The sequence below is a fragment of the Opisthorchis viverrini genome (genome assembly GCF_000715545.1).
Source record: "Opisthorchis viverrini unplaced genomic scaffold opera_v5_276, whole genome shotgun sequence".
NCBI lineage: Eukaryota > Metazoa > Platyhelminthes > Trematoda > Opisthorchiida > Opisthorchiidae > Opisthorchis > Opisthorchis viverrini.
Window position 1 is genome coordinate 668,146 of NW_008751931.1, and position 26,292 is coordinate 694,437.

The following is a 26,292-nucleotide window of genomic DNA, read 5'->3' on the forward strand; positions in this document are numbered from 1 at the left end:
AAATAAAGGCTGCAGCCTGGCATCTTGAAGAACACCAAAGTTATACGTTTTGACTTATAGCCAGCATCTATTGTGAGATATGTGTGATAATCAAATTGGGCCTACTGGGTATCACAAATGCATTCGAATAGTTCTTTGGGTTTCCTGTCCGATGCATTGTCACGCACCACTTTGGTGACAGTGTCTGGATTCTAAAAAGGTCTTGATAAGTGAAATACAGTAGGTCGTATCCCAGGCCAATTTTCATTGACCGATGATTTATTGTTTACAGAACACTCAAGAGGTAGGACATGCAGGTAATCCAGCGGTATTTTCTTTGAAACCGACCTCCAGCCATGCTCTCATTTAAAAATTGCGTAGCTCAGCCAGGTGAGTGGAAATAATGCCAAGCAAGCGGTGGAAATATCTGAGTTAGTTTCTTTCATAAGTTATTTTTCATTCAAATTTTCAAGAATTTTCGACCCCCCCTCCCCTCTGGACTGGTGTTTCATTCACCCTCAGGAAAAAATTTCATTGGGTTTAGACCTGGCGATAACGGTGAGTCTGTGACAATCTCGATGTGATAGGCAATCCACTCACCGTGCAACCCAGTCTCCTCGCAATAGCTTGATATGGAACTTGCCTCTGTCTAAGCTAATATTATCGAACCTGAATCGATTAAGAACTCTGGAAACAACGAGCACCCTCCTTGATGGAATATTTCTCATTGCATAATGTGGGGCTTTAAAGTATGGGAACTGAAAATGGGCTTGAACATTTCTGATGGACTTGTTGGTTGACAATCTGGACTGATTCCAGTTACCTACGCATCTGTTTTCCAAGCATTTCCCTACTGCTAACCCTGAACATCAAGTGAAAAAGGAAATAAGTCACCACTGACTGCATAAGTTTGGGTGGCACACTATCTGAATCACCGGGATTATGATCAGTGTCGGTTTACGCCAAATCGAGTAGGAGAACCAGTCGCGATTATCCAGCTGACTGGTTCGCAGCATGAAAAACACAAAAACCGACAACGCAGGAAACGTTTCCCGCTTCGAGTGTGAAACGCACAAGGTACTCGCAAGGAAAGAGAGATAAAAAAGGAATCCATAGAATCAAACTGGTCAAAATGCACTACAGTGACGCTGATTGATATGAAAGCAAAGCCGACGACTCCCGCAGTTGTCTATAACCAGATTAGACACTACTCAAGTGTTGATCGCTGAGTAAGAAATTTACCAGGTAATTGGATCAGTCAAAACAAAACCAAACGCCTTCACGGTGAACCGAGCGATTATGTGTACATCGCAAGCACAACACATCGACCACGGGATGAATGTCTTAGTTAATGGCGCGTAAAACGCACAAGCCCATGTCGGTCGGTAGCGCATACACCTGCCAGGCATAGTGTAGGATTTGGGAATGCATACTTATTTTAAGTTAGGTTGATTGCTGTGAACGTGAGTGCGTTTCCACTGATATCGTTCTGACAAGCAGTGGCATTATGGTACAGATGCCCATTGCTTTATCATCGTTAGATGGTTTCCCCAACCCGCAGTGGTAAAATATCCGCATAGCCACCACATCAGCTTCTAGGAACATGATCAGGATCATTTTAGTAGTCACTTCCGGTTGGCTTATTTGCATACACTCAAATGACAACGCGTAAAAAGTGAGGAGAAAGTTGCAAAAAAATTGCATCATTCTGGGTCTTAAGACAGTGAGTCTGAAGACAGTACGCAGTACGGTGGAGATACGCTAAGTTTTGTACCGTCATTCACGTTTTTAATCTTAACAACACCGTTCTCAATTACTAAACTTCCGTTATCTGCCTATTGGCCTCGCTGGGCCCGAGATAGCTCGGTCGCTAAGGCGTCAGCTCACGGACCGGAATGTGTCTGCATATACAAAATAAACAGAATAAATATGATCTGGAGGTTTGCATGCTGGTTGACAGATAATCCAAATACATACATAATATGTTCCTCGAATTCGGTCCATCTGAAAAGGAGCAACAAGGCCATAGATCTAGGTCAGAGCGCTGAACCCCTTTGTTGATGACCGGACTACTCAGACGAGGCTCTAATTTTATTGCTTCACCAGCTTCCGGGTGGCTCAAAACTGAAGATAGGAAAACCGACTATTGTGAAAACAATGCAAAAAAACTTCAGAGGAATCACCGCTGAAATTAGATCGCAGAATCCTGCTAGCTGACAACTGCTATTGCGTTGTTATTTTGTCGTTGGCAGTATACCATCGTCATTCAGCAGAAGTGAACAGTAGAAAGTGTTCGATAATCTTTTTCCGCAACTGGAGTAAATATAAAGTCGATATCATGAGTATTATGCTGAAGACCCACTCTTATCGTTGTGCGACACTGCAGTGGCTATTGACGGTATGACGAAATGTGCTGACGGTTGACGTGCTAAGCGCTTACGTATGTTACCGACGAGTAACCGATTAAGATATTAGCCGTAAACAGTTCCTGTCATGAAATTTGCCGACACTCGCACTCATGCCGTTACCTTTGCCCTTGGTACGGACCTAAAGGGTGTGCAACTGAAGTGCTATCGCAGAGCAAGAATAAATGCCTTAAAAACTACAGTACTAAGTTAAACACGGTTCACCTTTCCTAAAGACACCATCTACAGGGCTTACTGCTTGTAGGGATTCCTAAAATCCGGATATCTCTATGAACAAACTCTTTTGCATAGTAATTTCATCATACATGTATTCACTGTAACACCCTCTCAGTGCCCATCTACCTTGCCCCGCTAAGTTTTGTACCGTCATTCACGTTTTTAATCTTAACAACACCGTTCTCAATTACTAAACTTCCGTTATCTGCCTATTGGCCTCGCTGGGCCCGAGATAGCTCGGTCGCTAAGGCGTCAGCTCACGGACCGGAATGTGTCTGCATATACAAAATAAACAGAATAAATATGATCTGGAGGTTTGCATGCTGGTTGACAGATAATCCAAATACATACATAATATGTTCCTCGAATTCGGTCCATCTGAAAAGGAGCAACAAGGCCATAGATCTAGGTCAGAGCGCTGAACCCCTTTGTTGATGACCGGACTACTCAGACGAGGCTCTAATTTTATTGCTTCACCAGCTTCCGGGTGGCTCAAAACTGAAGATAGGAAAACCGACTATTGTGAAAACAATGCAAAAAAACTTCAGAGGAATCACCGCTGAAATTAGATCGCAGAATCCTGCTAGCTGACAACTGCTATTGCGTTGTTATTTTGTCGTTGGCAGTATACCATCGTCATTCAGCAGAAGTGAACAGTAGAAAGTGTTCGATAATCTTTTTCCGCAACTGGAGTAAATATAAAGTCGATATCATGAGTATTATGCTGAAGACCCACTCTTATCGTTGTGCGACACTGCAGTGGCTATTGACGGTATGACGAAATGTGCTGACGGTTGACGTGCTAAGCGCTTACGTATGTTACCGACGAGTAACCGATTAAGATATTAGCCGTAAACAGTTCCTGTCATGAAATTTGCCGACACTCGCACTCATGCCGTTACCTTTGCCCTTGGTACGGACCTAAAGGGTGTGCAACTGAAGTGCTATCGCAGAGCAAGAATAAATGCCTTAAAAACTACAGTACTAAGTTAAACACGGTTCACCTTTCCTAAAGACACCATCTACAGGGCTTACTGCTTGTAGGGATTCCTAAAATCCGGATATCTCTATGAACAAACTCTTTTGCATAGTAATTTCATCATACATGTATTCACTGTAACACCCTCTCAGTGCCCATCTACCTTGCCCCCCGAAGGAAGCACGAGGGCGGGTATACTGCCAGGTTACCCAATCCTAGACAGCATAACTCGAATTGCGGAGGTCGGGTTCGAACCACGGAACTTCAGGTCAGTAAATTGGCGCTTTGACCACTGAACCATCTCGGCCCAACGCAGTGGTGTATCAACATCTATTTGCATTCAATCCCTAGTGGACTGGTTTCATCGGATCCGATATTGTGCAACTGCATCAATCAGGTTGTAAAAATATGGCGTGATCATTCCTGTGGTGGAATACACAGGAATACTCATAAGGCTGCTGAAAACTCTTCGACACCCCACGACTAGTGTCGCACTTCTTCGAGTTCATCAGGTGGGTGTAGTTCCCGAGTTTCTATCGAACCTATATTCTGCTTGAATCCAAGCTATATTCTATTCGCGTTAAAATCCAAACAATTCATGTTCAATTTACACACTGTTCCGTTTTGATAAGCTTGATCAAATCAGGTTGTCCAAATATACCGAGTTGGAAATGTCTTCAATCTCAACATTTTTTTCTTGCTAATAGTAGACTGATGGATTTTTACAGCATAGGTAGAGGAATTTCAACACTAACTTGTTGCAATGTGACGTTTCTCTCAACATTTCAGTTGGTATGGGCGAAAAACTTTTCTGTTTAGATTACTGATTTCTAGACCACGTTCTACTCAGGGAAGTCAGAAAGAAATTGCGCATCCTCCGAATGAGCATGCTCTCAGGATCAATCTAGATTGCCTGATATTTTGTTGCATTCAGGAGTTATGCTCACTCTGGTCCGATCACTGGTATACTTTTCCAGAAGTTCTGGAGTTAATACAGTAGTCAGAATCCGTTGAACAGAACCCGGTAGAAACAGTACTGCGAAACGTTTGTGCGGCTGGTCGCTCAAGCCAGTGCGTTTGCAAAACGTGCGTCTTCATGTGACTGAACTTACTTCTCGGATTTCGGTTAGGTGGTTGGCGATGCGCGTACGCACCATGTTCTCCCCAGTGACACCAACTTGCCACTCCAACCAAAGGTTCAAGGGTGGCCTGTTAAACACTGATACTAACCTGGTTCCAAAATTCCTGCATGATTAACATGACCACTTTAACCTGTACGCCCCACGGCTTGAACATTGCACACAGATCACAGGTGGGCATTGCGATACTGACCACGCTCATCCTAGAATAAAAAGAGGGATATTCTGTCTTGTAGTCATCTTTCCATCTGTTAACAGAAACAGATCATAGCTACAAAAAAGCTGAAGACGTAAACATTCGTACTTATGGTCAGGGTACCACGCAATCCACCGGTAAATTTGGCGTGTGAAATGCAGCAGTGCAATTGTCGTAGGCTTCCAATTTTTTTACGTGCTATGCAGTCGAAGGAGTCTGTCTTATATGCGATATTGTGTCTAAGAGATGGAGTTTTAGAAAACTTTGAGTGGGAATACAAACAGGCATAGCCCAGACAAAATGACAAACGCCCTAAGACAGGGTAGAACAACCCTTCGCTAATCTAATCAACGCTGTTCCATATAATAAGTGGAATGCCATAAGAAGTCTATTTGCTTACACTTTTGAATGCAGAGATTGCCACCAGACGGAACTGATTATCTTCTCACCACCACCAACTTTCCCGAAAGTCTGTTTCATTTTCGGATGAGTACCACGAAATTATTCAGTGTGCAATTACGTATTCTGCTATAAAAATGGAAAAATTGGGGACTATTCTAACCTGGCGCACATCGGGTTGCTTTTGCGTTGCCTCCTCCTTCACTTTTAATTTGTATTGCACTCATGACATGTTCCGACGCCTATTCCAGGCTAAATTATTGACCCAACCTCGCCAAGTCCCCTCTAATGTAGAGACAGAGTTTACCACCAACACTTGGGGCATCAACAGCCTAGTCCTTCTGAGCTAACAGCACATCGATCAGCTGTCGATGGATGACTATCACTGCGCAATGACCTTACCGGTGTAACGGTGGATACTACTGATGAGGCATGCGAGTAGTGTTTTCTCGTAAATCCGCTTCGCGATTCTTGAAAAATGAGGTCTATTACGGAATTTGTGGAGTCGCTTTGTAGCATTTGTTTGCATTTGAGTAACAGTCAATAAGTATCCAAAGAAGTTCAGGAAGACGCTTCCAAGAAGAAGGTGTGTATTCAGTTTTGTAAACAAGATGCATATGAGGGCTTTGCTCCTCTGTGCAATAGTCTGTAACTGTTCAGTTGGTTTTTCTCTAATAAACTAATCCACAGCGAAGGCTTTCTGCCGTTAACCGGTAGTCTTTTGCCAATCTGCTCACCCTTTCCCAGGCGGATCCCCCGGAGAAAGCAGTACTACTGTCATTTTTTCGGGAGATAAGGGCGTTCTCCGCTAACATTAAATTCCAGACTTAAGAGTGAAAGCTTTTTGTCTGTCGTGGAACAAGCCGTAGATATTTTTTGTTAAATTTTGTGTCCGAGAAAAGTTTTCAGATGCGAATTTATTAGGTTTCCAACAAAAATTCCGCGATGATGCTGTTTTGCCGGTCATTGTTGTGTCACGAACGCATGAGTCTAGCGTACATACACAAACAAGGTGGCAACTTTTCGTAACTCGCTCATATGATTCACACCACTTCATTTACGCAGTGCATAACTACATGAACCGCGTTATCATACAGTCCACAACTGAGCAAGTACTGAGGTGTCTATACTTGGTCAACATTGACACCCCAAACCAGCAACGTCTTTCGTGCTGATCGTGGTGAATAATAAGGCTGGGAAAAAATGTGGGAAAAATCTTGGATTTCCCTTTCGGGAAGATTTGCTCAATAGTCAGCTAAACGGTCGGCTATATCTCCGCAAGATAAGCTGAATTTTCATAGTGCCATTCGACAAGTCCCCGGAAAATTTCCACTACAAAATCGGGCCTAATTCATCCGAACGGCGATGAAAGAACAATCTGTTTTTGTAGGGCGAAACACTGTTAAACATTCATGAAGCTTTGATGACCAAACGAATCGAAACTGTTTCCGAATTGCATTCAAAAAGGACTGAGACAGTAGTTGCGTCTATCCTGAGACACGTGGCCAGGTTGCACACAGCGCGCTTGTCAGTTAGAACTCCGATGTTGGATTCCAATTAATGACTGGTCTATTTTTTAATTACTTACCTATGCGACATGCATCGTGTTGATAAAGTCGTCCGAGATAGCGCAACCTGCCCTCTGGTTTGGTTTTCGTCCAATTTTACAAAGGATATCAAGTGTTTCACACCTCCGTAATCCACTATCAAGTCTAGAAGCATCGCTTTTATGTTGGGTTTCGGTGTGGAGAGAAAAATGCTTCTATCTCCCGTTGAGTCTTTGGCTTGAACAACTGATTAAGGTACACCACATACGTGTAGCCCATTCGAGTTTCAGTCGGTCTCTTATTTTCACGTGATTGATTTAACCAACGTCGGTGACTCTCTAAATGACCTACGGTAGCACCGCCAAAGGTTAGCAAGAAGTGAACTTCTCACCAACAGTGGCAACTATGTTCAAGTCATATATAACGCACAAGCCCTGTTAACCTTTACTGCGATGGACGAACGAACGCATCGCCCCGCCACACCAGCACACAAAGTGCAGGTATAGGACAAGTAACTTACTTTTATAAGACGGATTTCAAGGTGAGTAATAAGCCGGCCGGTGATCCGAGACCCACGTGCCTCTTTGGGCGCATGCATCATGAGTAAAAGATAAGGAATGCACAACCTGATAACTAAGGTAAGGGTCACACTCATTCTCCACAACCAACCGCATGAGGTTTCGATTAGAAAACACGCTCTCTATCGTACGCTTTAATTCAACCAAGCAATGAAGCCACTTACCAATGCTGGAGGAAGAATAATGCTTCCCTAAACCCACACACTCAGTCAACCACTAAACTGAAATATTGAAGGCACTCCTTTGACTTTAAACCCTCAAACAGCAGGATTTTGTTCTCCATGTGATTTAGACTGGATCAAGCAACAGCAGCAAATTAGACGTGGTGGATTTATACCGTAACTCCATTTCTCAGATCAGTCCACAAGCTACTGAGCAATTTATCTCGATTTTAACCGAAAGCCCTATTTTCATTATTATATCTGATGATGTACCTAAATAAACGTCCTTTTAGTCAGTTCGTAATAGTGAGGGATCTGCAAATTTTTTTATCCTTCCTGTAAGTGCTTGTCTTATGCCGAAAAGCGCAAATGCATGGCACAGCTCGTTTATCCTTGCTGGAAATCACCAGCAGTGCATGCCTGACGACCTCCCGAAGTAGAAGTTGAACATAAACCTTCTGACGGCGAGTGGCTGATCAGTTGTGTGAGTAACTAGCATTTATTTTCGTTCTTAGATGGAAGTAATTGCAACAGAAGTTGATAGATAACTTAAGACTCCACTTGCCTTGGCCCATGTACGCCTTCATATCTGGTTTGGTTTTGGTGGAGTTTCACCTTCTGGTAAACTGCTACTATATTGCAATGATTCTTGCGTGCATACCCTTACAGGCCAGTCAGAACTATGAACCTCTCATTCTCACTGTGAGCGACAGCTTATTTCCATGAAACTTGGCAGCAACTAATTCTATCTTGTGTTGATGTTTCACCCGCTTTTGTAAAGGTTGATATCCACTGTGAACAAGTGAAATCGATTGTACTGTGAGTACCGTATCATCTACGCTATCTTTCTCTTATAGTCTAGGCAAGTTAATCTGTGGCCCGAATAAGGAACCCTAAGTGGAAGGCAGATAGGGAATGAACGATATGGTCCTGAAATGAGACGATGTTTAAAGACCGCCAGAACACTGTCAAAATCGACGTGCATGGGATCAAACATTGTGAAATAAAATTTCCCCTTTTATATACATTTTGGGGAATTAAATCTGTGGAAGAGTTTAGTGAACAAACATAGTTGTTGGTCGTGTTCACTAGTACTTACAAAAATCACCTATGGGTCCGAGAATTATTGAGGCAAGCACTTCCATTAGTGGCTATTTAAAGTTTTCTGTGAATAATTGGTAGAAAGTCAAACCCTCGCGAATTATACGGATACAAATATCATTGTATCTAGCAAAAATATAAAATTAATAAAAACAGTAGTTACACTTGAACTCCATTTCAGATTATAATGTGAATGCTAGTTAGGGATCTATAAACGACCTATGACGACTGTCATTAGCTGCATGCGTAAACAAGATGTTTGGGAAATCATCTCCTTGGAAGCTTTGTTCATCATCATCATAATCAAGGACAGCAATACCAGTGTTGCCACTGATGCTTCACACCGACCCACAACCGACCCAGAAGTTACACTACTATAGAGAATACTGATGGCAAGTTTTTGTATTCATTATTGTTACGTTCAGTTACAGCTTTAGCTGTCGTTGACAAGCGATTCAACTAGTATATCCACGGAATACTCAGTCAATCAGCTACCACCAGGAGTTGTCCATAAACACCTATTGTTCAGTTCACAAAAATTAGAAGGCGAGATGGGTACAATACTAAGTCATTCGTTGTCCTAATTCTCTGAGACAGGGCTGCGAAAACCCCGAACGGGAAGAAAAGATCTTGAATAGAACATGTGACTAAAAGTCTTTAGAGGTCTCATCGGTAAGCACCGGAAACTGGTGCTGCGTGAAGGACTTATGATATCTCACGGATTATTTACAGACAAAATATTGGTCGGCTCGAATTACCAGAACAGCGTATGCACATGGCCAGTCTGCTGGAATTACTTCTTGTGAGATCGCATCTACTGAGACACAAAGGTAAGGCGCATTCTGGCATACATTTCCCTTTCGGTGTACACACTGACGTCACACCAGCCTCCCTGTACCATGCAAGGAATAGAGCATGCACAAACCTGAGCAATGACCTGATTAGCCTGATACGGATGGATGATTTGCATGGTGGACCAATCACCTCTGCCCTGAAAGCGGCGGATAATTGGATAAACCATCAAAATGTTCGTCAATCCACTTCTGTCCGTTCCGTAATTTAACTGTTGGTGAGTGGTGTTTACCCTTTTTCAGGATTGCGCTCCCTATTGGCCAAATTGCACATCTTCAACGGCTCCATCGATGTTCAAACATGGATCGAATGGGAATAAAGTCAAACAATTTTCTAGCGATCTTACGAACCGACTGTTTATTCGCCTAACTGAACAGACGTTCGGTCAACTTGGCACCAGTCAACCGGGCCAGTATCTCTGTTAGTCAGTCATCACCATGGGAATTCACATGACGCATGGCTACACACGCTGGCTGCGCTATTGTTTAGCAAAATGATCGAATCATCGGAGATTGTTTGCTTTGGAAGGTGGAACCTACTTCAACAGCTGAAGTTCAGCTGAATAAGTTAAAATGAAATTAGTTTGCAAATGAGTATAGTCCATCAACTATCCAATTTTAGTTGAACTAAAAACATAAGGTCGGCGAAACTCAGGGCCTGAACTTACCTGCTGAGTACCGGGTAGGACAAATCGGCCGTGAGCTGCCGAAGAGTTTTCAGCCAACCTATCATTACTGCTCCATCAGAAAATAGTCTTTAACCAGTTTGGATTTTCGAATTGCTTTGATTAGCGCAATTACAACCTGATGCCGTCGACCAGTAGGAAGCTAATTTTAGGCGTATGGAAAGTCTGCTCTTGTGGGGCCTTAGCTGCCGTTGAACCGGACATATACGGGAATCTCATTTTCAACGAGCCAGTTAATCACTCAATTACACACCATGAATCTACCGGTTGTTTTCAAAGTTCAACGATGACGGACAGTACACTCAAATACACAGCAACCATCTGAAGTCTTACATTTGAGTGGATCTGATATTAACCCTCACACTAGTGGTTGATCACCATTTCTACGGGAAAATGATCCGATCACCTTTTACCCAAGGTTGATCGACTATATACTCGTGTGTTTCTATATCAGGCTAGCGAACTTAACTGAAGAATAAGCGCACAGTCAGCACTTTGCAGTCCATGCTCATCGCTTTTGTGGACACAGAATAGATAGATGTTAATGTATTTACTAGGCACACTTGGCTCCACGTTGTATGCGTCATCGTCTCATCCAGCCGGCATGTGCGCTGTTCTTCTGATCTGCCCAGGTTGGCTGCATGATGAGTGTCCCAGTGTTCTGGGTCTCCTCGCTGATACAAACACAGTCATTGCGATTATAAAGCGTTGTCTTCATTCCCTGAGTTCGACCGCTTCCTAATCTCACATGAGTCCCCTCTCTGTTCCGAAATCGGAGAGCAAATATATGAACCACTTCTTTATACTTGGTTTCCCATGAGATGAAACAGCAAATGGACAGCACATGAGAGCAGCATAACTACCTCTTTTGGGGTTATTGTTCAAGTAGTTCATTTTTATTCTTTCAGCTAAGATTAAAGTGGTAATTGCCGTTTCTTACTTATCACCTTGTTTGGGCCGGCTGATGTCTCTCAATTCGTGTGTTTTCTCACCGAACTTTATCTATGAGGTTCATACTGCATTAGCTTACATATGGTTCCGCGCAACCGTTTGTGCTTTCCCAACTACACACGAGCTTCCAATAGTTCCAATAGTTCCCCCCGAAACTCTATAAGGTAGAATAGGCGAGATAAACCATAAAAGTTGATAGGAATGAAGAGGTGTGATTGAAATCGTGTCTGTTGTGCGCGACAATGTGTCCTAGTCAAGTACAATTGCCAAACATTTTTCGGTTTGTCTCAAGTTTAGGGTGTATTCGTGCTTGTGGAGAGGAAAGAATGCAGTGCAAATTACATTTGAATAAATGCAAACCTGTGGGCTTGATCATTCCACTCCAATCCAGAGGGAGAATCCAGGAGTTCGTCCAGCTTCGCTTTCGAGGCCCAAAAGGTTGCCAGATCCGTCGCTAAAATCGCGTGTTTGATTATTCCAAGCAGCTGTAGTATGCAAAAAAGCAGTCAGTGGCTAAATACTTTAGCCAAAACGCACTCTAGGCGCCTACTACCCATGAACACGTGAGAGGACAGAGATGGGAAATGTAGATAACTTAAAATTCCCATTCATTGCTTTTGTCTGCCCATCGATGTAAATTACTGGGTCATCTATGAATTTTTTTAAGCTTAGGTTATTCAAGCCTGAGAGCACTATCAATCTGGCTTTTTTGTTCGCTAGAATCAGAACTTGCCATACAACAACTTCAATATTTAACTGGACCGCAGATCGGTCATTAATAGCCCAAAGCTCTATAGGTCCGATGGAATAGCACAGCTACAAAGAAAAGCCATTGGGAAGAATCATATAGCCCCTTAACCATGGGTAGCGTATTTTTCACTTGGCGTCAACAGGGAATCCTAGGGTAGCAGTGCAAAATCAGGTTGTGCAGTATGTGCATAAACGGTATGTATGGATTATCAGGTATTTTAGGAAATATCTGGTCGGATTTCAAGATGTTTTTCGTTCAATTTAAGCTTATAGGTGTTACTCAGGGAATCCTTGAGTGAGCAGCTTCAAACTCCTAGACTGCGCATTAATCCTTCATTGACAAGCCGACTGTTCACTAGCAGTCGGTGCCTGAATAGCTGGACAAGCAGTGTGACCAAGAATCACTCATATTGCCAACCTGCTGTCCTATGTTCACACACTGACATGACTGAGTGTGAATACACTAGTTTAGGAACGCTACTTCTAGGGCTTATTCTACCTTCCTCAGCGAATTAGTCAAGCCATGGGTAAACTCAGCGACAAACTATGTTCAGAAAGGAGAATCGGTGGTGCAGTTTACTCATACCCAGCAGCAACCGAAAGCATCAAAATGTCTTAAACGATCCTATTGTCCAAGTCATCTTAGATTAAATTTGAAATGCTTTCAAGATCTACAGTAGCTCAAACTACTTTCGCACTGGGAAGGTTTTCATCATATGCAAGATGAATGAAAAAAGGTGGAGGGTATCAACTCAGTCTAAAAACGTTTAAATTTAACTTACATTTCGATACGAAGCGTTCCTGAAGTACCGAAAAATATTGTGATCCCGTTGCTGTGGTATACGAGAATAGAGGTAATCAGATTAACGCAGTGTTCGTGTAATGCTAATGCACGTTGTTTGAAGCAGTGCACAACCATTCAATCATTTCAGACCAAAAAAATGACACCTAAAAATAATGGACCGATCATAGCACCCTTTCAGTGCCTAGCTACCACGCCACCCGAATAAAGCACAAAAGCTAAGATACTGCCAAGTTGTCTAAGCCTAGACAGGGGTAGTCTAGAGGTAGATGTTGGGTTTCGACTCACGGACCTTACATTCACTAGGTTCACGCGTTAGCTAGCAATCTATCTGGAGCTCCGAAAAAAGAGGTTGTATTATGTTGTACAAAGAAAGATTCGTGTCGATACCGAGGCAGTGTTGCTTATTGAGGAAATGCTCAACTCCAACTGGATCAAAACATATTTTAGTGTTTTCTTCCTAAGGTTTGTTGGGAACTGCATAGAAAACAGACCTCGCACAAGTAGGTGTAATCCTTTCATGGGTCATATTCTAGGGAATCTAGCCGCTCCCAGCAATGCGACATTTTTTTTTCTCCAAGCGAGCCTACCAAAGCCCGATGATAACTTTGTTTGGTCGGTGAGTGACTGGTTTAGCGACAATTAAATAACTGAGTAGGGTTGCATTTGCTCTTGGTAATTGCTCAAGAATGGAAATGTTTGAAAAAAATCTAGCAGGTGAATTTATCACTGCTACGAGGATATAACTTCTAATAGATTGACTATGGGAAATGAAACGTGTTGGGTCTGTTGCGCACAGAGTAAACAGAGTGCAGTTTATGCTTAATATGGTGTAGCTGTTCAAGCTGACAAATGCAGTTCTTCTTCGCATTTACCACAAAAGTCTGTCTTGAGAAGTGACTCTCCAAGTGCTATTTCAGTCAGAGTCGGTTGATCTCATGACTTCATTCTTTACTTACTCACGAACTCTTGGGAGTAAACAGAGTGGCGATCGGAGGCACGGGCTTTGGGTAGTTGGTGGGTTTGTGTACATCAAATAAGTTGATGACAACTGGAAATATAATCTTTTGTGTAAATCTTGACGAAGTATCTACACGGGCACACAATGAGCAGTTTGCAAACACCTGTGATGCCGTGGCTTATTGTACTCCAATCGTTCCTAAGGGGAGAGGTATGCCTGGTTCGGATGTATGATTGCCTGTTGCTGAATAACCAACCAACAAGGACATTGTGACAGATATTCTTTAAGTAGAGATTCAAATGTGTTACAAGAGAAGGCATCGATTTTGAGGGAATACATTATTCATGGGGTTATTGAATGCTCTTCAGGGCTCATCAGGTGGGCGGAGTCCTCAAGTTTACGGTAAACGTTCGTCGGACTCAATACATGATTTAAACTCATGCCCAAACAAAATTGGTCATAACGGGAGACCCAACTGGATTCAAGCTGAAACTCTGGTTTGTGTCATTATTTACCTTAATGGGCCGGTTCCATGCACACAAGTTTTTACGAGTCCATACAAGTCCCGAATTGAACGATCAGCGTCAAAAATGATTTTTTCGAATATGGATGAAAAGAACGCCTGAACCAGGTGGCAGTCAAGTGAACAACCCCAATGGCGATTTCGAATCTTGTGCTCGGAGCCATCACCTTCAACAAAATCATGAACAGTGAAATTGGAACCTCAGGCAGTTTCAGAACTGTATGATAGCGTTCTCTCTCAAAAACTTGCAACCTTTTGGTCCCGAGAAAACTGCGTTTGATGCATTCAATGATGAAGATGATTTCTCAATCACTGACTTCTTCTGACTTATTCGCCTCCACGATCATGCTGTTCTGGTTTCTCATAAACCGCATAATGCTGTATCTGAAAATACCCCTAACCATTCAAGGAAAGTCATTGGAGTCTATGAAAGGTGTATTCTTCTGTGTAACTGTCGTATTTAGGTACGATAGATGGAGCTTACGCAATAGCCTGAAATGACCAGTATTCAAGTTGCCAATTTGCAATCTTTGTGATGTGTATCAAACTACATTAAGAGCTGTACGACTGTGCGGCTGCAAGACCTGGGTCTTGTGCGAATGAGCTGGCTCGGGGAGACCAGTATCGCTGGTGCGTTAGATGTGTCAAGGGGGGACTTCATCCGACAAATCAAGCTGCAAAATCAGTCATGTTCTAACGCCGGAACGTTGTCACTTAAGAAGAGCACTGTTTTTTGTGCTTAATTCAGAAACGCCTAGAACCCGAAAGCAGGAAAAGTATGTTCAAAATTTTGCAGATGTCGGTGCGATCGGACCAGAGGATGTGACACAAGTGACACTCTCCATGCTCTGCTACGAACTGATTTTAATGACGTTCATTCTGTGAGTTTCCGTCCAAACTGCCTGACTGACAGATGCTGGGGATACCGATAAGTTTGCTGTCGTAGAGCAGGTGAAAATAAACTTCTCGCCTTTTGTATCCTGTCTTCTTGCAACGCTCTGTCCGGAACAGCTGACATGCCAGTAGGAAGTGTCGGGTTTCTTGGTCGACTTCGCTGTCATTGCTGGAACAACGGCCACCTGATCAACCACCGTCAAACAGACGATGATATCCCCCCTTTGGAAAATAAACCTCTTGAAGACAGATTCTCCTTTTATGCACTGTTGCCGTCTCAAGCAAACTACAGCATATCACTCGTCTCATCTGTGATCAGCCCGGCAGCTGACGATGAGTCACACAATCGGTCGGTTGCATGAGTGCATATACTTGTGTGATTTGTTTCAGCAGTTTATAACCCACCATCCTTGTTTCAAGTCATTTATCACTGGCTAATAACCGTTTCCGGCTTTCGTGTTACATTATTCCCGACAGCGTCCCTTATTAAACAAAATGCTTTGAGTTTTGCGTGATCTCAGCGACATGCAAGTAGAGAAGAGAGCAATTGTATTTTTATAACCCATGGGAGTTCAATTCGTTTTGCTTGTGTAAATTTGTCCGATAAGACGAAGCGTTTATCCTTGGAACTTACCTGTAAGATGGTAATCGTCATGTTGAAGTGATGGTGCTCCATGGGTGAAGAACTGTATAAAGAGGCCAGAGGTGAAGAGTATTTCTTCATAAACCTATTATCGTAGCCCCGATGATCCAGGTCATGGCAGATTGCGGCTACAAATAGACAAACTCTCTGGAAAGGATGGGAAAACCACAAGGAGCTCGTTAGCAGCCACCTGATAAATCAACTGCAACCCTCGCAGAAAGTCATGCGATCTTGAATAAACGTTTGAACCAAAAACGATTTCTCCAATAAACCTCTAAAATCTGACTTCAGATTATTCTGCTCATCTAGTCTTCAAGTGTTAGTCACTGAAACAATTCTCGTCGGTCTCCTTTTCAGCTTCTGTCTTTTCCAGTTGGTGTCGAACCCGTTTCTTGGATTATGAAACTAGACTGTCTTATAAGTGCGAAAAACTACTGTCTGCAGGACAAAACAGTTAATACGGCAAAAAACGAAAGGTGTTGTAAACTTATATGTTGGCTGACCTTACTTGCGATACTGGCCAGGGATTAACAGTCCAAGGTCTGTAGGCTTATTTCAACCCATGAGTTTACCCAATTCAGCCTAGTTCACTTTAGTTCCCGACACGAAGAAATGACCCTGAACGTTACTCACGTGCTTCACAAAATTCTCCTTTTCAAGAAAACAAGTATCATTCAAAGCGCCTTGTGCTTCCGAAGTCTAAGCAAAATATCTTGCTCGTTGACATTTCGTTTGATTGTAACGAAACGAACACCACGTACTTCGACAAAGCCTCACAAATGAGCACAGCTACGACGTTATGTTAACCAGTAATATCGTGCCTAAAAGCTAATGCGATCGTTTAAACTTATGAGATACCACTCGATTTTGCATAGTACATTTCTTTAGAGGAGGAGGACCCCACAGATTTCATATTAGGGCCAACAGCCAAAATTCCAAAACCTCCGGAGACAAACAGAAAATGTTGATCAAAGTCTTCACCTGACTGTCCGATAATGACCACCTTTTTAAAAAAATCGAGAACCACAAACATTATTTGGCTTGGCACTCTTTTTTTGTTTAACAACTGTGGGCCAGTAAGTTCAAAAAGCAAGTTTGTCTGTAGTAAATATCTCCGACTCGCATTCCCGATACTACCAAATTAGACTGAAAACGTAATATGGTTGCAAGGAGACCTATATTTGATTTGTACTACGGCAAATTGTGAGACGCAACTAGGAGTCTGTTCTTTGCGGCGCCCATTATAGTTTTGCTAGACAGCGCTAGGAAAGCTCGGTAAAATAAGGGGAGCTCGTCTGTGGGGCTGGTCAGCTGATTAGCCCATGTTTCTTGGCGAACACGTCATGGAAAATAAGGATCCCCTGTCCGAAAATATTAAGTAAAGAACGTTCAGCTCGGCCGAAAAAATGTCGCACCACACTTCTGACCAAGCGTTAGGCTGTTAACCGTCATCATCATTAAAGATACGGTATCACCATACACCGAAGAACCCACAAGACATTTCGCTTGCTGTTTCTTTGACATATTTTCGAAGATCATGTGTAATTTTGTTCAAGCATTCTTGAATCACAGAGATGAATGTAAAGAATATTATTCGAATCCAATAACTTAGGATATCCACAAGGAAAACCCTAAGTTTCTTGTGAACAGATCCTGTCAAATCATATTTAGGTATGAACAAACGATCCCCAGTCCAATCAGTATGCGCAGAATTACTTTCCCAGATTTTCTCCCAGGTCCACCGAGTATATCGAGCGACCGAGCTCACTTATTTTATTGTACATCAAATTCGCCAAACTTCCACCAGTTCCGAAGTACCTTGCCCACTGAATGAATCTCCATTTTATTGGAAATTTACCGTCTTCAACTCCTTTTGAAATGGTTGACGCCAATTATTAAAAGAAAAATGAACGTGAGAGATCAACTCATCTTACCTCTATCGGGACAAAGCGGTGTTCGCTAACCTTCAGGAGAAAATACATTGAATGGGCGACTGAGAAAGCATGATCCCAATTGTGGTACGAGATTGGACGGTAATTCTTCCTCACCGTTAGCATGAATCGAATTAGCGTCATCTTATCGATTCTGGATTTATGGGAATGCAAAAGGGAGAGATTTTAACGTTTTCAGGACAGCTGCCTTTTTCCGACCTGGAATATCCATTCATAAGATTAAAATCAGAACAAGAAACTGACGTTTACTCACATTAACCTGCCCGCAAGATCATACATCATATAGACAACCGCTGGTATTTCTTGTTCTTCAGGAACATCCCAAGGTGAGAAGTCGTATCTGAAAATTGATAAGGGCAGCCAATCAACGCTTGATCATGGGATTTTAATTCTGTGATTCAAAGGTGAGTAGCTCTATGACCTGTTTAATTTTGCATTAGTCACACTGGTGATCAGCCGCGTACAGCCGAACGGCTTGGTATTCAATTACTGATCGGGACGTTGAGTGTTTCAGTCTCCCTGAAGGTTCGTGATATCCGAAAAGCTGGTGATTCCAGACAAAACTTAAACAGTTGTGCAGTGTTTTTCGGTCCTTCACTATAAATTTGCTTCATTTACAAAATGAAAGATGGATCAAGAAACAAAAAAGTCAACTTGTAGTGTTAGAGCTTTGTATGAAGAACACGAACAGCTAACCTCATAGGGTGGAGATGCTCACTAAAACTCACTGAGTTATGCCGGGGATGTTGTCAGGGATGTTGCACGGTAGAACGGCAGCGACATCGGCTTCAGTGACACAGTTATGGTAGGTAAGCACTTCTAACGCTACCCGATATTTTTTATCGGAACGATAGATCCGGTCGTACATCTACACAATGAGAACGCGATAACACACATGAAACTCTTACTATGTTGTTTTTGCAAATCCATGATAAAGTTGGTACCAGGACACGGTAAAAGAATACTGCTCACGTTGATGCATTGATTTTAAACAAGATGAGACTTTGAAAATAAAAGCTAGGCTGTGTCCAGCGTGTTGTTCCAAACCCAAACAAACAACATGTCAGTGGCAAAAGTGTCTTCGTTAGCAAAGCTGGAATGCGAAAAGTGCACTGTTCTTTTGTAGCACCTTGTCGACACACTGTCACTGTGTCATCTGAAGGAATCTCAAGCCAGACAGGAGCAATTCCCAAATTAGGGTACATTTCTACGTACCTCGAGGTCAGTAGTATGTAGCTTAACGAAAGAACTATCTAAACTGGTTCAAAGGATCGCTGTATCAAAGGTACAATATCGTAATCAACCCTTAAATGTGCCATCGGAGTTCACGGAAGACACATATTGCCTGTAAACGATAGTGTCACTGATTTAGAGTGATCCGTGATCCAGTTAAATCTGCCACAATCCAAAAGAAGCCACAACCAAAAGAATCCGGATTTTCTCTGTTTCCCACAGCTGAACTCCCAACAAGTCGCGGGAATAAGTCCTCTTCGCAGGAGATATTTTAGTGTATCCTAAAATACTTTATCTAGACGCCCGTAGCAAAAGGTGCGGACCTCACAATCAGTGGCGAGGAACTGTTAAAATATTTCCAAGACGGATCACACCTTTGACCGTAATAATCTTCCTATGTAACTGCCACCCGAGATTAATGGCTTTATAAAACGTGCCAACCAGACAAAGCCCAGCAACAGTCCACGCGTTAACGGACTGACTGAATTCACTCGCTTACCCTGGAAATGACCACACCCCACCCTCCAACCAAACAATCTGGCATCCGGCACCCACGCTTAATCGCTACACTTTTCACGACGTTGGCAGTAACATAAGTACTGCGGGCTCGAACTACACCTTGTACTTTGAATTTCAGACGGAATAACTGAACTATACGATCACCACTGTTAGTTTAGTCAAGTTCTTTTAGCATGCCATTCACTAGGTTATTGGGTTGAACCGAAATAAAATAGGCATGTCAAACATGCGCAGTGGACTTTCATTAATAAAGGAAAAGTATAGCATTAACCGAAAGTTAGTGTGGCAGATTCCAGTGTAGAAAAACCAGCATGTCGTACTACGGAATCCAAAGCAACTTTCGACAAAACAGTAGTTACCAAATGCGCAGTACCATTTACCACAGAAAGGTAGACTGGAGCCCCCACGCAACTAGCAACTAATCCTCACGGAATTTTCGGAAAATAACTAGGAACAAGCCTTTTTAAATCTTAGCCTGCTGGCAATAAACGATGTCAAGCAAGTAACACACATACATATAGAGATCGACCGACGATTAGTCGAAGATTCAAGAAACACACGTTTTGATATTCGAAATTCTCAAAACTTCCTGCATTTTCACGTTTGGACATGTTAGCTAATAATAGTATGAGAACCACTAATTCAGCGCATCAAAAAGGATATAAGCAACAAATTCCCATACAATGACGGACGCTTCTATCTTTCCAAATGGTGTAATATAACAAGAGGCCTTTCTCGGACACAACATACTGCGACTCACGCGAGCCACATTGATCGCAAGTGTACAGTATATGGAGTATGCTACAAGGAATTCTTCGTCGTCTTGAGTGAATAAACCCTGATGTTTGTTCAACATCTCGATAACGCCGACAACTCTAAAATAAAGAAAATTAGAAACTAAATCGAAATCTGCTCATGAAAAACAGGACCAACCAGTACAGCATAGATCAGTGAAGAATAGGTTTTACCTATTCCATGAAAGCTATATTTCAGATGTGATTGGTTGTGATTCGTAAATCAATCGCCCTTTCACTGATGCTGCAAAACATTGGAATCTGAGGTGGTTTAAACAGTTGTTGGCCCGTTTCTTGAACCCAGTATTTGGTTTTCAGATTAATACGGAAGCTCGGCGGGCAGAAGGAACCGATGTTTATCACACGCACATAGTATACTAGTGCTTGTATTTTGCATGAGTCCGGGAACGATCACAAGTAGATTGAGGCAACTGCGTGCAAGGCATGTTACCCCAGTTTCATAGAATATTTTGCCAGGGCAAAGCAGTACCGGTTTGCAGTCAGAACCTCATCCTTCAAACGACGTCAGTCCATTATGGAATGTCCGGAAACACTGGATAGCTGTTTTACGGCTGGCGAGAATCAGTAGCAGCATGTATCTTTACGGCTACCTGCAAGAGTGAGAACTTCAAAGTCTGTACTACTAACCGAAGACTATTGGTAATCTGCTCAAATGGGAAAAATCCCACAGTTCGCACGATATTCGAGGTCGCTGTTTGAGGAGGAAATCAAAACCGCATCACGTGACTTAAATTGTATGACTAAAGGATAGCCGAGCGTCACCGTCCTGGTACAAATTAAACACAATAGTGATCAACTGCTGGTGGCTGGACCGGAGGTCCGCGCTTTCAACTCTCCTTGGCGAGTGGTTAGACAAGCATTGTTGATAAGTGTCAACATGGACAAAACGGATGTACAGTGATACTCTGCTTTTCAAAATAAAACGACATTACTTTTGGGATGACGAATCGGCTGAAAATCCGTCATCTTTGCTCAGCGAAAGAAACATTCATTTGCCGATGCATCGGTACAATCTTTGGGTGGAAAAGCTAACTCGTTTTTAGTTACTTCCATAGGGTTGGTGTCTCAGTGGCTCGTAGAAGTGGCTGCACTCGACATCTTGCGTGATACACTCACTTGCTACATGTTGTGCAGTTGATCCAGTCATATTATCTCAAAAAGCCTGCACCTTTCACATACTAGTTACTCCACCACTTCAATGAACAGGTTAATACACAGCCATCATGCGAAATTGTCTTAGCCGTATTATGGTGACCAATAAGCAAATAATATAAGGCAGGGATCAGCACTTTTGGCGGCTCTGAATACTGAATGACTTTTGCTTACAGACCAACCGATTGATGAAAAAATCCACTCATTTTTCCATATTTTGACTAGATCACGAAGGTTTCACAGATTCATGAGGTCCCCTTTATGCATCTTAATACATGTGTAAAAAATTAAAGAAGTGAAACCTAATGTTGCGGGCTGTTGGGTGCTCATTCGAGGATAGTTGGATATGGCCAACAGACTACGGAACTATCTTGGTTAATACAGCGGGGTTATCTTTTATTGATGCCTAGACGTCAGCATTCTCACCCACCATTATTGGTGAACAAAGAACCGCGGAAACTTGAAAGACTGGCGCATTGCTAAAGCAGCTGCATCGTAGATTGAGGTCGATCACAAGATCACACATTCACCTCAGTCACTTGCGGACAAAATCTGATGGAGACACTTTAACAGTAAGTTTTGTGGAAAAGATAAACTTGAGTTCTTTCGATACTATAGTTTGTTTTTGGAAACTAACTTTTGGAGTTCAAGCATACGGCATCAATTTTTACGGCAAAATTTACATGGGATTACGATAGGCAGGTTACTCGAACGCCCAAATTGCAATACAAAACCAATGTTGTGTCTCACTGTTTTCCATCCGCCAACGGCACCGCAAGTACTGATTTGGTAATGCGCTGGGTGCCTTCGTCCACTTTCGCGTAAAACCTCGGATCTTTATAGGCATCAGCAATCCGAATCGGCTGGCCCGTACGAGCAACATAACCCACGATCCCTTGACTCAGGGGCAATCTGGAAAATAACCGAAATGCTGCTCACGACGATATTAACAAGTGTTCCACACCACGAGTAAATTTTTTCACAGCCTTGCTGGAAACTGAAATTAGTTTTGTTGCTGTTAATGATGACTGTGCTGTTACCGATCACATCTACGGCTGCACTAATCATCAACACAAATAAAGTCACCACAAAAATGCAACTGTTTGAGGTAAAGGGAAACTTATTGAAAACAATTGAAGAAGGCATCCATTCTCAAACTGAGCTCCTTTGAGGGTTCACGACTACATGTGGTGCTGGCTCATTAATCCATTTCAAAGATGCTTAAGATGCGAAAGTTTCCGGTTTTAAGTAGCCCGCATACAAACTGATGACAAAGGAAAGTGATGGAGACCATACCGATCTGACTGATGCTAAATGATTCCGTTCGTTTCCTCAACTTTGAACTGTGTGCAAGCGTACACTAGTCCAGGTGTTGAAAATATTTCGATGCCACCAGTGTAAAACAGATGGTAGATCGTTAAGCCGCACTGAAGCAGGCGAAATGAATCCATGGTGCTTCTATAATTTCTCGTACGATTCACAGTGAAATGCTACTACTGAGTTTCTTCTCGTCCAATTTACTGCGCTTCATCATATATCCACTCAACCGTTGATCAATTTAAAGTAAATGATTACCTCAGCAAGTTCTCAAGAACAGCAATAACCACCTGCTGCTGATTTATTCAGACAACTATCAGAATAGTAGATTATCGTAGCAGAAGCGCCATCGCTGTATAAGGATAACACTGAGGTAGGCCATTATAGTCCAATAATATAACATATCCGTTCCAACTTCATGGTCAGTTACTCGTTCGGTCCGCCACTAGTATGCATAATTATTTAGCAGTGATCAGTTTAGCTGAATGCGTTTGTAGCATTCCCTATCAAGAATCACACTTCGTTTCAGTGGCGGGGGGTGATATAGAGGATGGTAGAAAATAAACATTAAACAAACGCCGTTTAAGGGGTTCCATATAATTCCAACTATAAAGGCCATATAAAAATGAGGGTCCTCTTATGGCCAAACTTTCCCGAATTGACAATACCACTCTGCCAAAAATGCTCTAAATGTTCCTGTGTACGGAAGCCACGACTGTCTAGGGAGCCAAGTAGACGCCAAACTGACAATAGATCATCTGCAAATTTTAATCAGTCTTTCCGTTTTACCAGTCAACTGGACCCCAGTCACCCGCGTAATCCACGGTTTCCTGTGGCAGGCAGTTTTCATGTTATATCGTAGAAAGCTTAAAATTATCACATATTGCAAAACTAAAAAATCACCGTATTTCATTTGTCTCATCCTGTACAAAGACGGCAGAATTGACGTCGCCAATATCCAGTATACTGGAGTAGAGTTCGTTTTTCTTATGATCCACCAGGAACAAAGTAACACGCTCCGCTCTGACCAGCACTTTGGCGTGTTCCTGTAATCACAGAATAGAAGAGTCGGGAACCGTTACTACGAGTCAGACTTCCGTATGATGTTTGTCTCATCCGGCAGGGTCAAACTGATCCCATGCCTAAACCTAACACTTAGGAAGTTTAATTCATCAATACATCCAGGCAAGCTAATAAAAAGTCTCCAGGCTACTTGTATACAAAGAGGAGCAGAGGAACTGTTAAGGGGTTCTAAAATCTACTTATTAGTTTGCAGGCACATGGTTGCTAAACAATTATTCTGGTAGTTTACTGGGCCTGAAACAGGCTGTGAACCCTCAGCAATTAGGATCATTAAGTCTACATGAAGGATGCTTGACAACTCGAAACAGGTCTCCCAATAGTAATGAGAAAGAGCTTTCAGTTGAAGACCAAAACCTAAGAGAATTTCAGAAAATGATCATTCTTCATATAAACCCCACTTATCAAAGGTTTCTTTCACTGTCGGTGATGGGAGGTGGAACATTCGGACCTAACAGGCTCGCTGATGCCATTTGTCTATCTATACTGTTAAAATTAACTTTTATAAGTGTCCGCTAAAAAGCTTTCTTCTGGCCGGGGACTTCTAATTACTGAACATCATTCGCGGTAGTCTGTGTCAACTTCTCCGTCATTATTGTTCAGTTGTACCCACCACTTCAGTGGATTAGGAATGGCAGAAGATGGTACTTAAGTGGGCTCGTTTCTCCACTTAGTTGGTGCTATCTAGACATACCTGCCTTCCACTTGCATGTAACGCCACATTCCAGAGCTGAAAGGTTTATCTCAAGGGAGATTTAAACAAAATTCAGTCAACGTCAGCATGAATAGCCATAAGTTAGCACTAGATTGCAGCATCAGACTGCAATCAGTGTGATTGACGCGTTCGTTCCAACACAGATCCAGTACATATACGTTAGCCGGGCCGTTCAGCTGAAAATTGGCTCTATGTTTGCCACTGAGACCCTCTATTTCGTAATGGGTCTTCAGTCGCTTGTGATGAAAACCACGCATACTGCAGCCAAGGACAATATGAGTTCTCAGGGCGCCACTCAATAGTAGATGGTTTCATTTTTTATCACCAAGTTATGATCGTCCTAGCAAATCTTTCTACTGAAACAATAGTCAGGGGTGAAAAATACTTCATTTGTGGTACGGTGAGTAGGCATAACTTGTACATATCCCAGCCAGAATAGATCGGCAAGCCTTGTCTACCACCCTAGCGATTACAAGTGATTATCATTGGAATAAGGGCTGAAAACCGTTCCAAAACATTGCTTTGAATAGCTTACAATTGAGCTACAGGTACACTGACGTATACTATCCAAGTGGACCGACTAACCAAACAGCTTCCCATCATGAAGACAGAATCGCGATTTAGATAATATTCTCCCTTCACAATATCCAAGGACGAGTGTGAAGTTTTCATTCGAAGATGGCATTTTCATCACGTCGAAACCATTCCGTCAAAAATCGTTGATGGATTGCAAAACGGAGGAGCAACCCCTTTAAAATGCTCTTGCTCTGGATATTTATGACCAGTAGGAAAGTAACCATCGAGTCTGATGGTTTTTAGAGTTTATATTCATAGGATTTTCCAGAAACAGTACCCAGTCTTTCGATTTAGTCCCTATCATTATTCTATCTAGCTTCGTAAGGTTGCTGATTTAAACTATCTTTAACAGCCTGCTTGATGAATGTATAGATTGATATATTCCTACTTTGTCGTCTTTTTTAAATGAAATTTTCAGTTGTATCAACTTACTCACCATTATCACCTTGATAACGTTGTCCATATTCTTCACTTTGGTAAACAGGTTCCTGGTTGGATGTAAAGTGTTAGTCGAAACAACATCACTCACCGAATGACCTCCAGGATGAAATCGCCAAGTGCCTGGGCTTTTTGTGAAGCCATCAGTCTCTGAACAAAAAGCAGTGGAAGACCAACATCTAGTATGCGCAAGAAACTAGCGGCAACTGAAGTAAAAAGGTGCAGATGATATTCTCCCTTTAATTGTGGATAGTTCTAATGTTATTTGGGAGAAATAACTCACCTTCGATAGATGAACTGATCACTTTGCATGGATTGCGCGGGCTTGGTCAAGTTCTGCATATGCCAGTAGATCGACTTCTTCGAAGTGCTCTCATCGCACAATCACGTGAAGGGTGGAAGAGAGCCAGAAGCGGTTAAACAATGACTTGGCAGTGAAGAATAAAAGCCATTACCAGCAAACTCAGCTTTGCTGGCCATTGCCGTCTTCCTGGATGGAGACCCCTTGACAGGCCACATCAATGGTTAGAGACATTATCAGTCATGGCCCAGTCGCTTCCTCGATGGCGCTCATGCATCCAAGCTATCGCCTTCAATGCATAGCTCTCTTCCCAATCCCCCCACTTAACAGTTCACCTACACTGCTGTATTAACGCACTAATTTAACAACTCCAGCCTTAAATCCGCAGCTACCTAGCCCACCTCCCCGAATC

At 42.5% G+C, this 26,292-nt stretch overlaps 1 protein-coding gene across 1 annotated transcript in view; it reads right to left on the reverse strand.

Moving 5' to 3' along the window:
- T265_09409 (hypothetical protein) overlaps positions 1-25,891 on the reverse strand; it is a gene marked incomplete at both ends in the record, with an annotated part of 28,837 nt that extends 2,946 nt beyond the window's left edge. Inside the window, 12 exons of the mRNA XM_009175456.1 lie at positions 4,831-4,942; positions 11,570-11,694; positions 12,742-12,792; positions 15,774-15,929; positions 17,717-17,867; positions 17,988-18,074; positions 18,463-18,602; positions 20,247-20,361; positions 22,204-22,365; positions 23,674-23,816; positions 25,578-25,758; positions 25,863-25,891. Coding sequence (XP_009173720.1) covers positions 4,831-4,942; positions 11,570-11,694; positions 12,742-12,792; positions 15,774-15,929; positions 17,717-17,867; positions 17,988-18,074; positions 18,463-18,602; positions 20,247-20,361; positions 22,204-22,365; positions 23,674-23,816; positions 25,578-25,758; positions 25,863-25,891 — 1,452 coding nt within the window. The remainder of the gene's footprint in view (positions 1-4,830; positions 4,943-11,569; positions 11,695-12,741; positions 12,793-15,773; positions 15,930-17,716; positions 17,868-17,987; positions 18,075-18,462; positions 18,603-20,246; positions 20,362-22,203; positions 22,366-23,673; positions 23,817-25,577; positions 25,759-25,862) is intronic.
- Between the last annotated feature and the right edge of the window lie 401 nt (positions 25,892-26,292).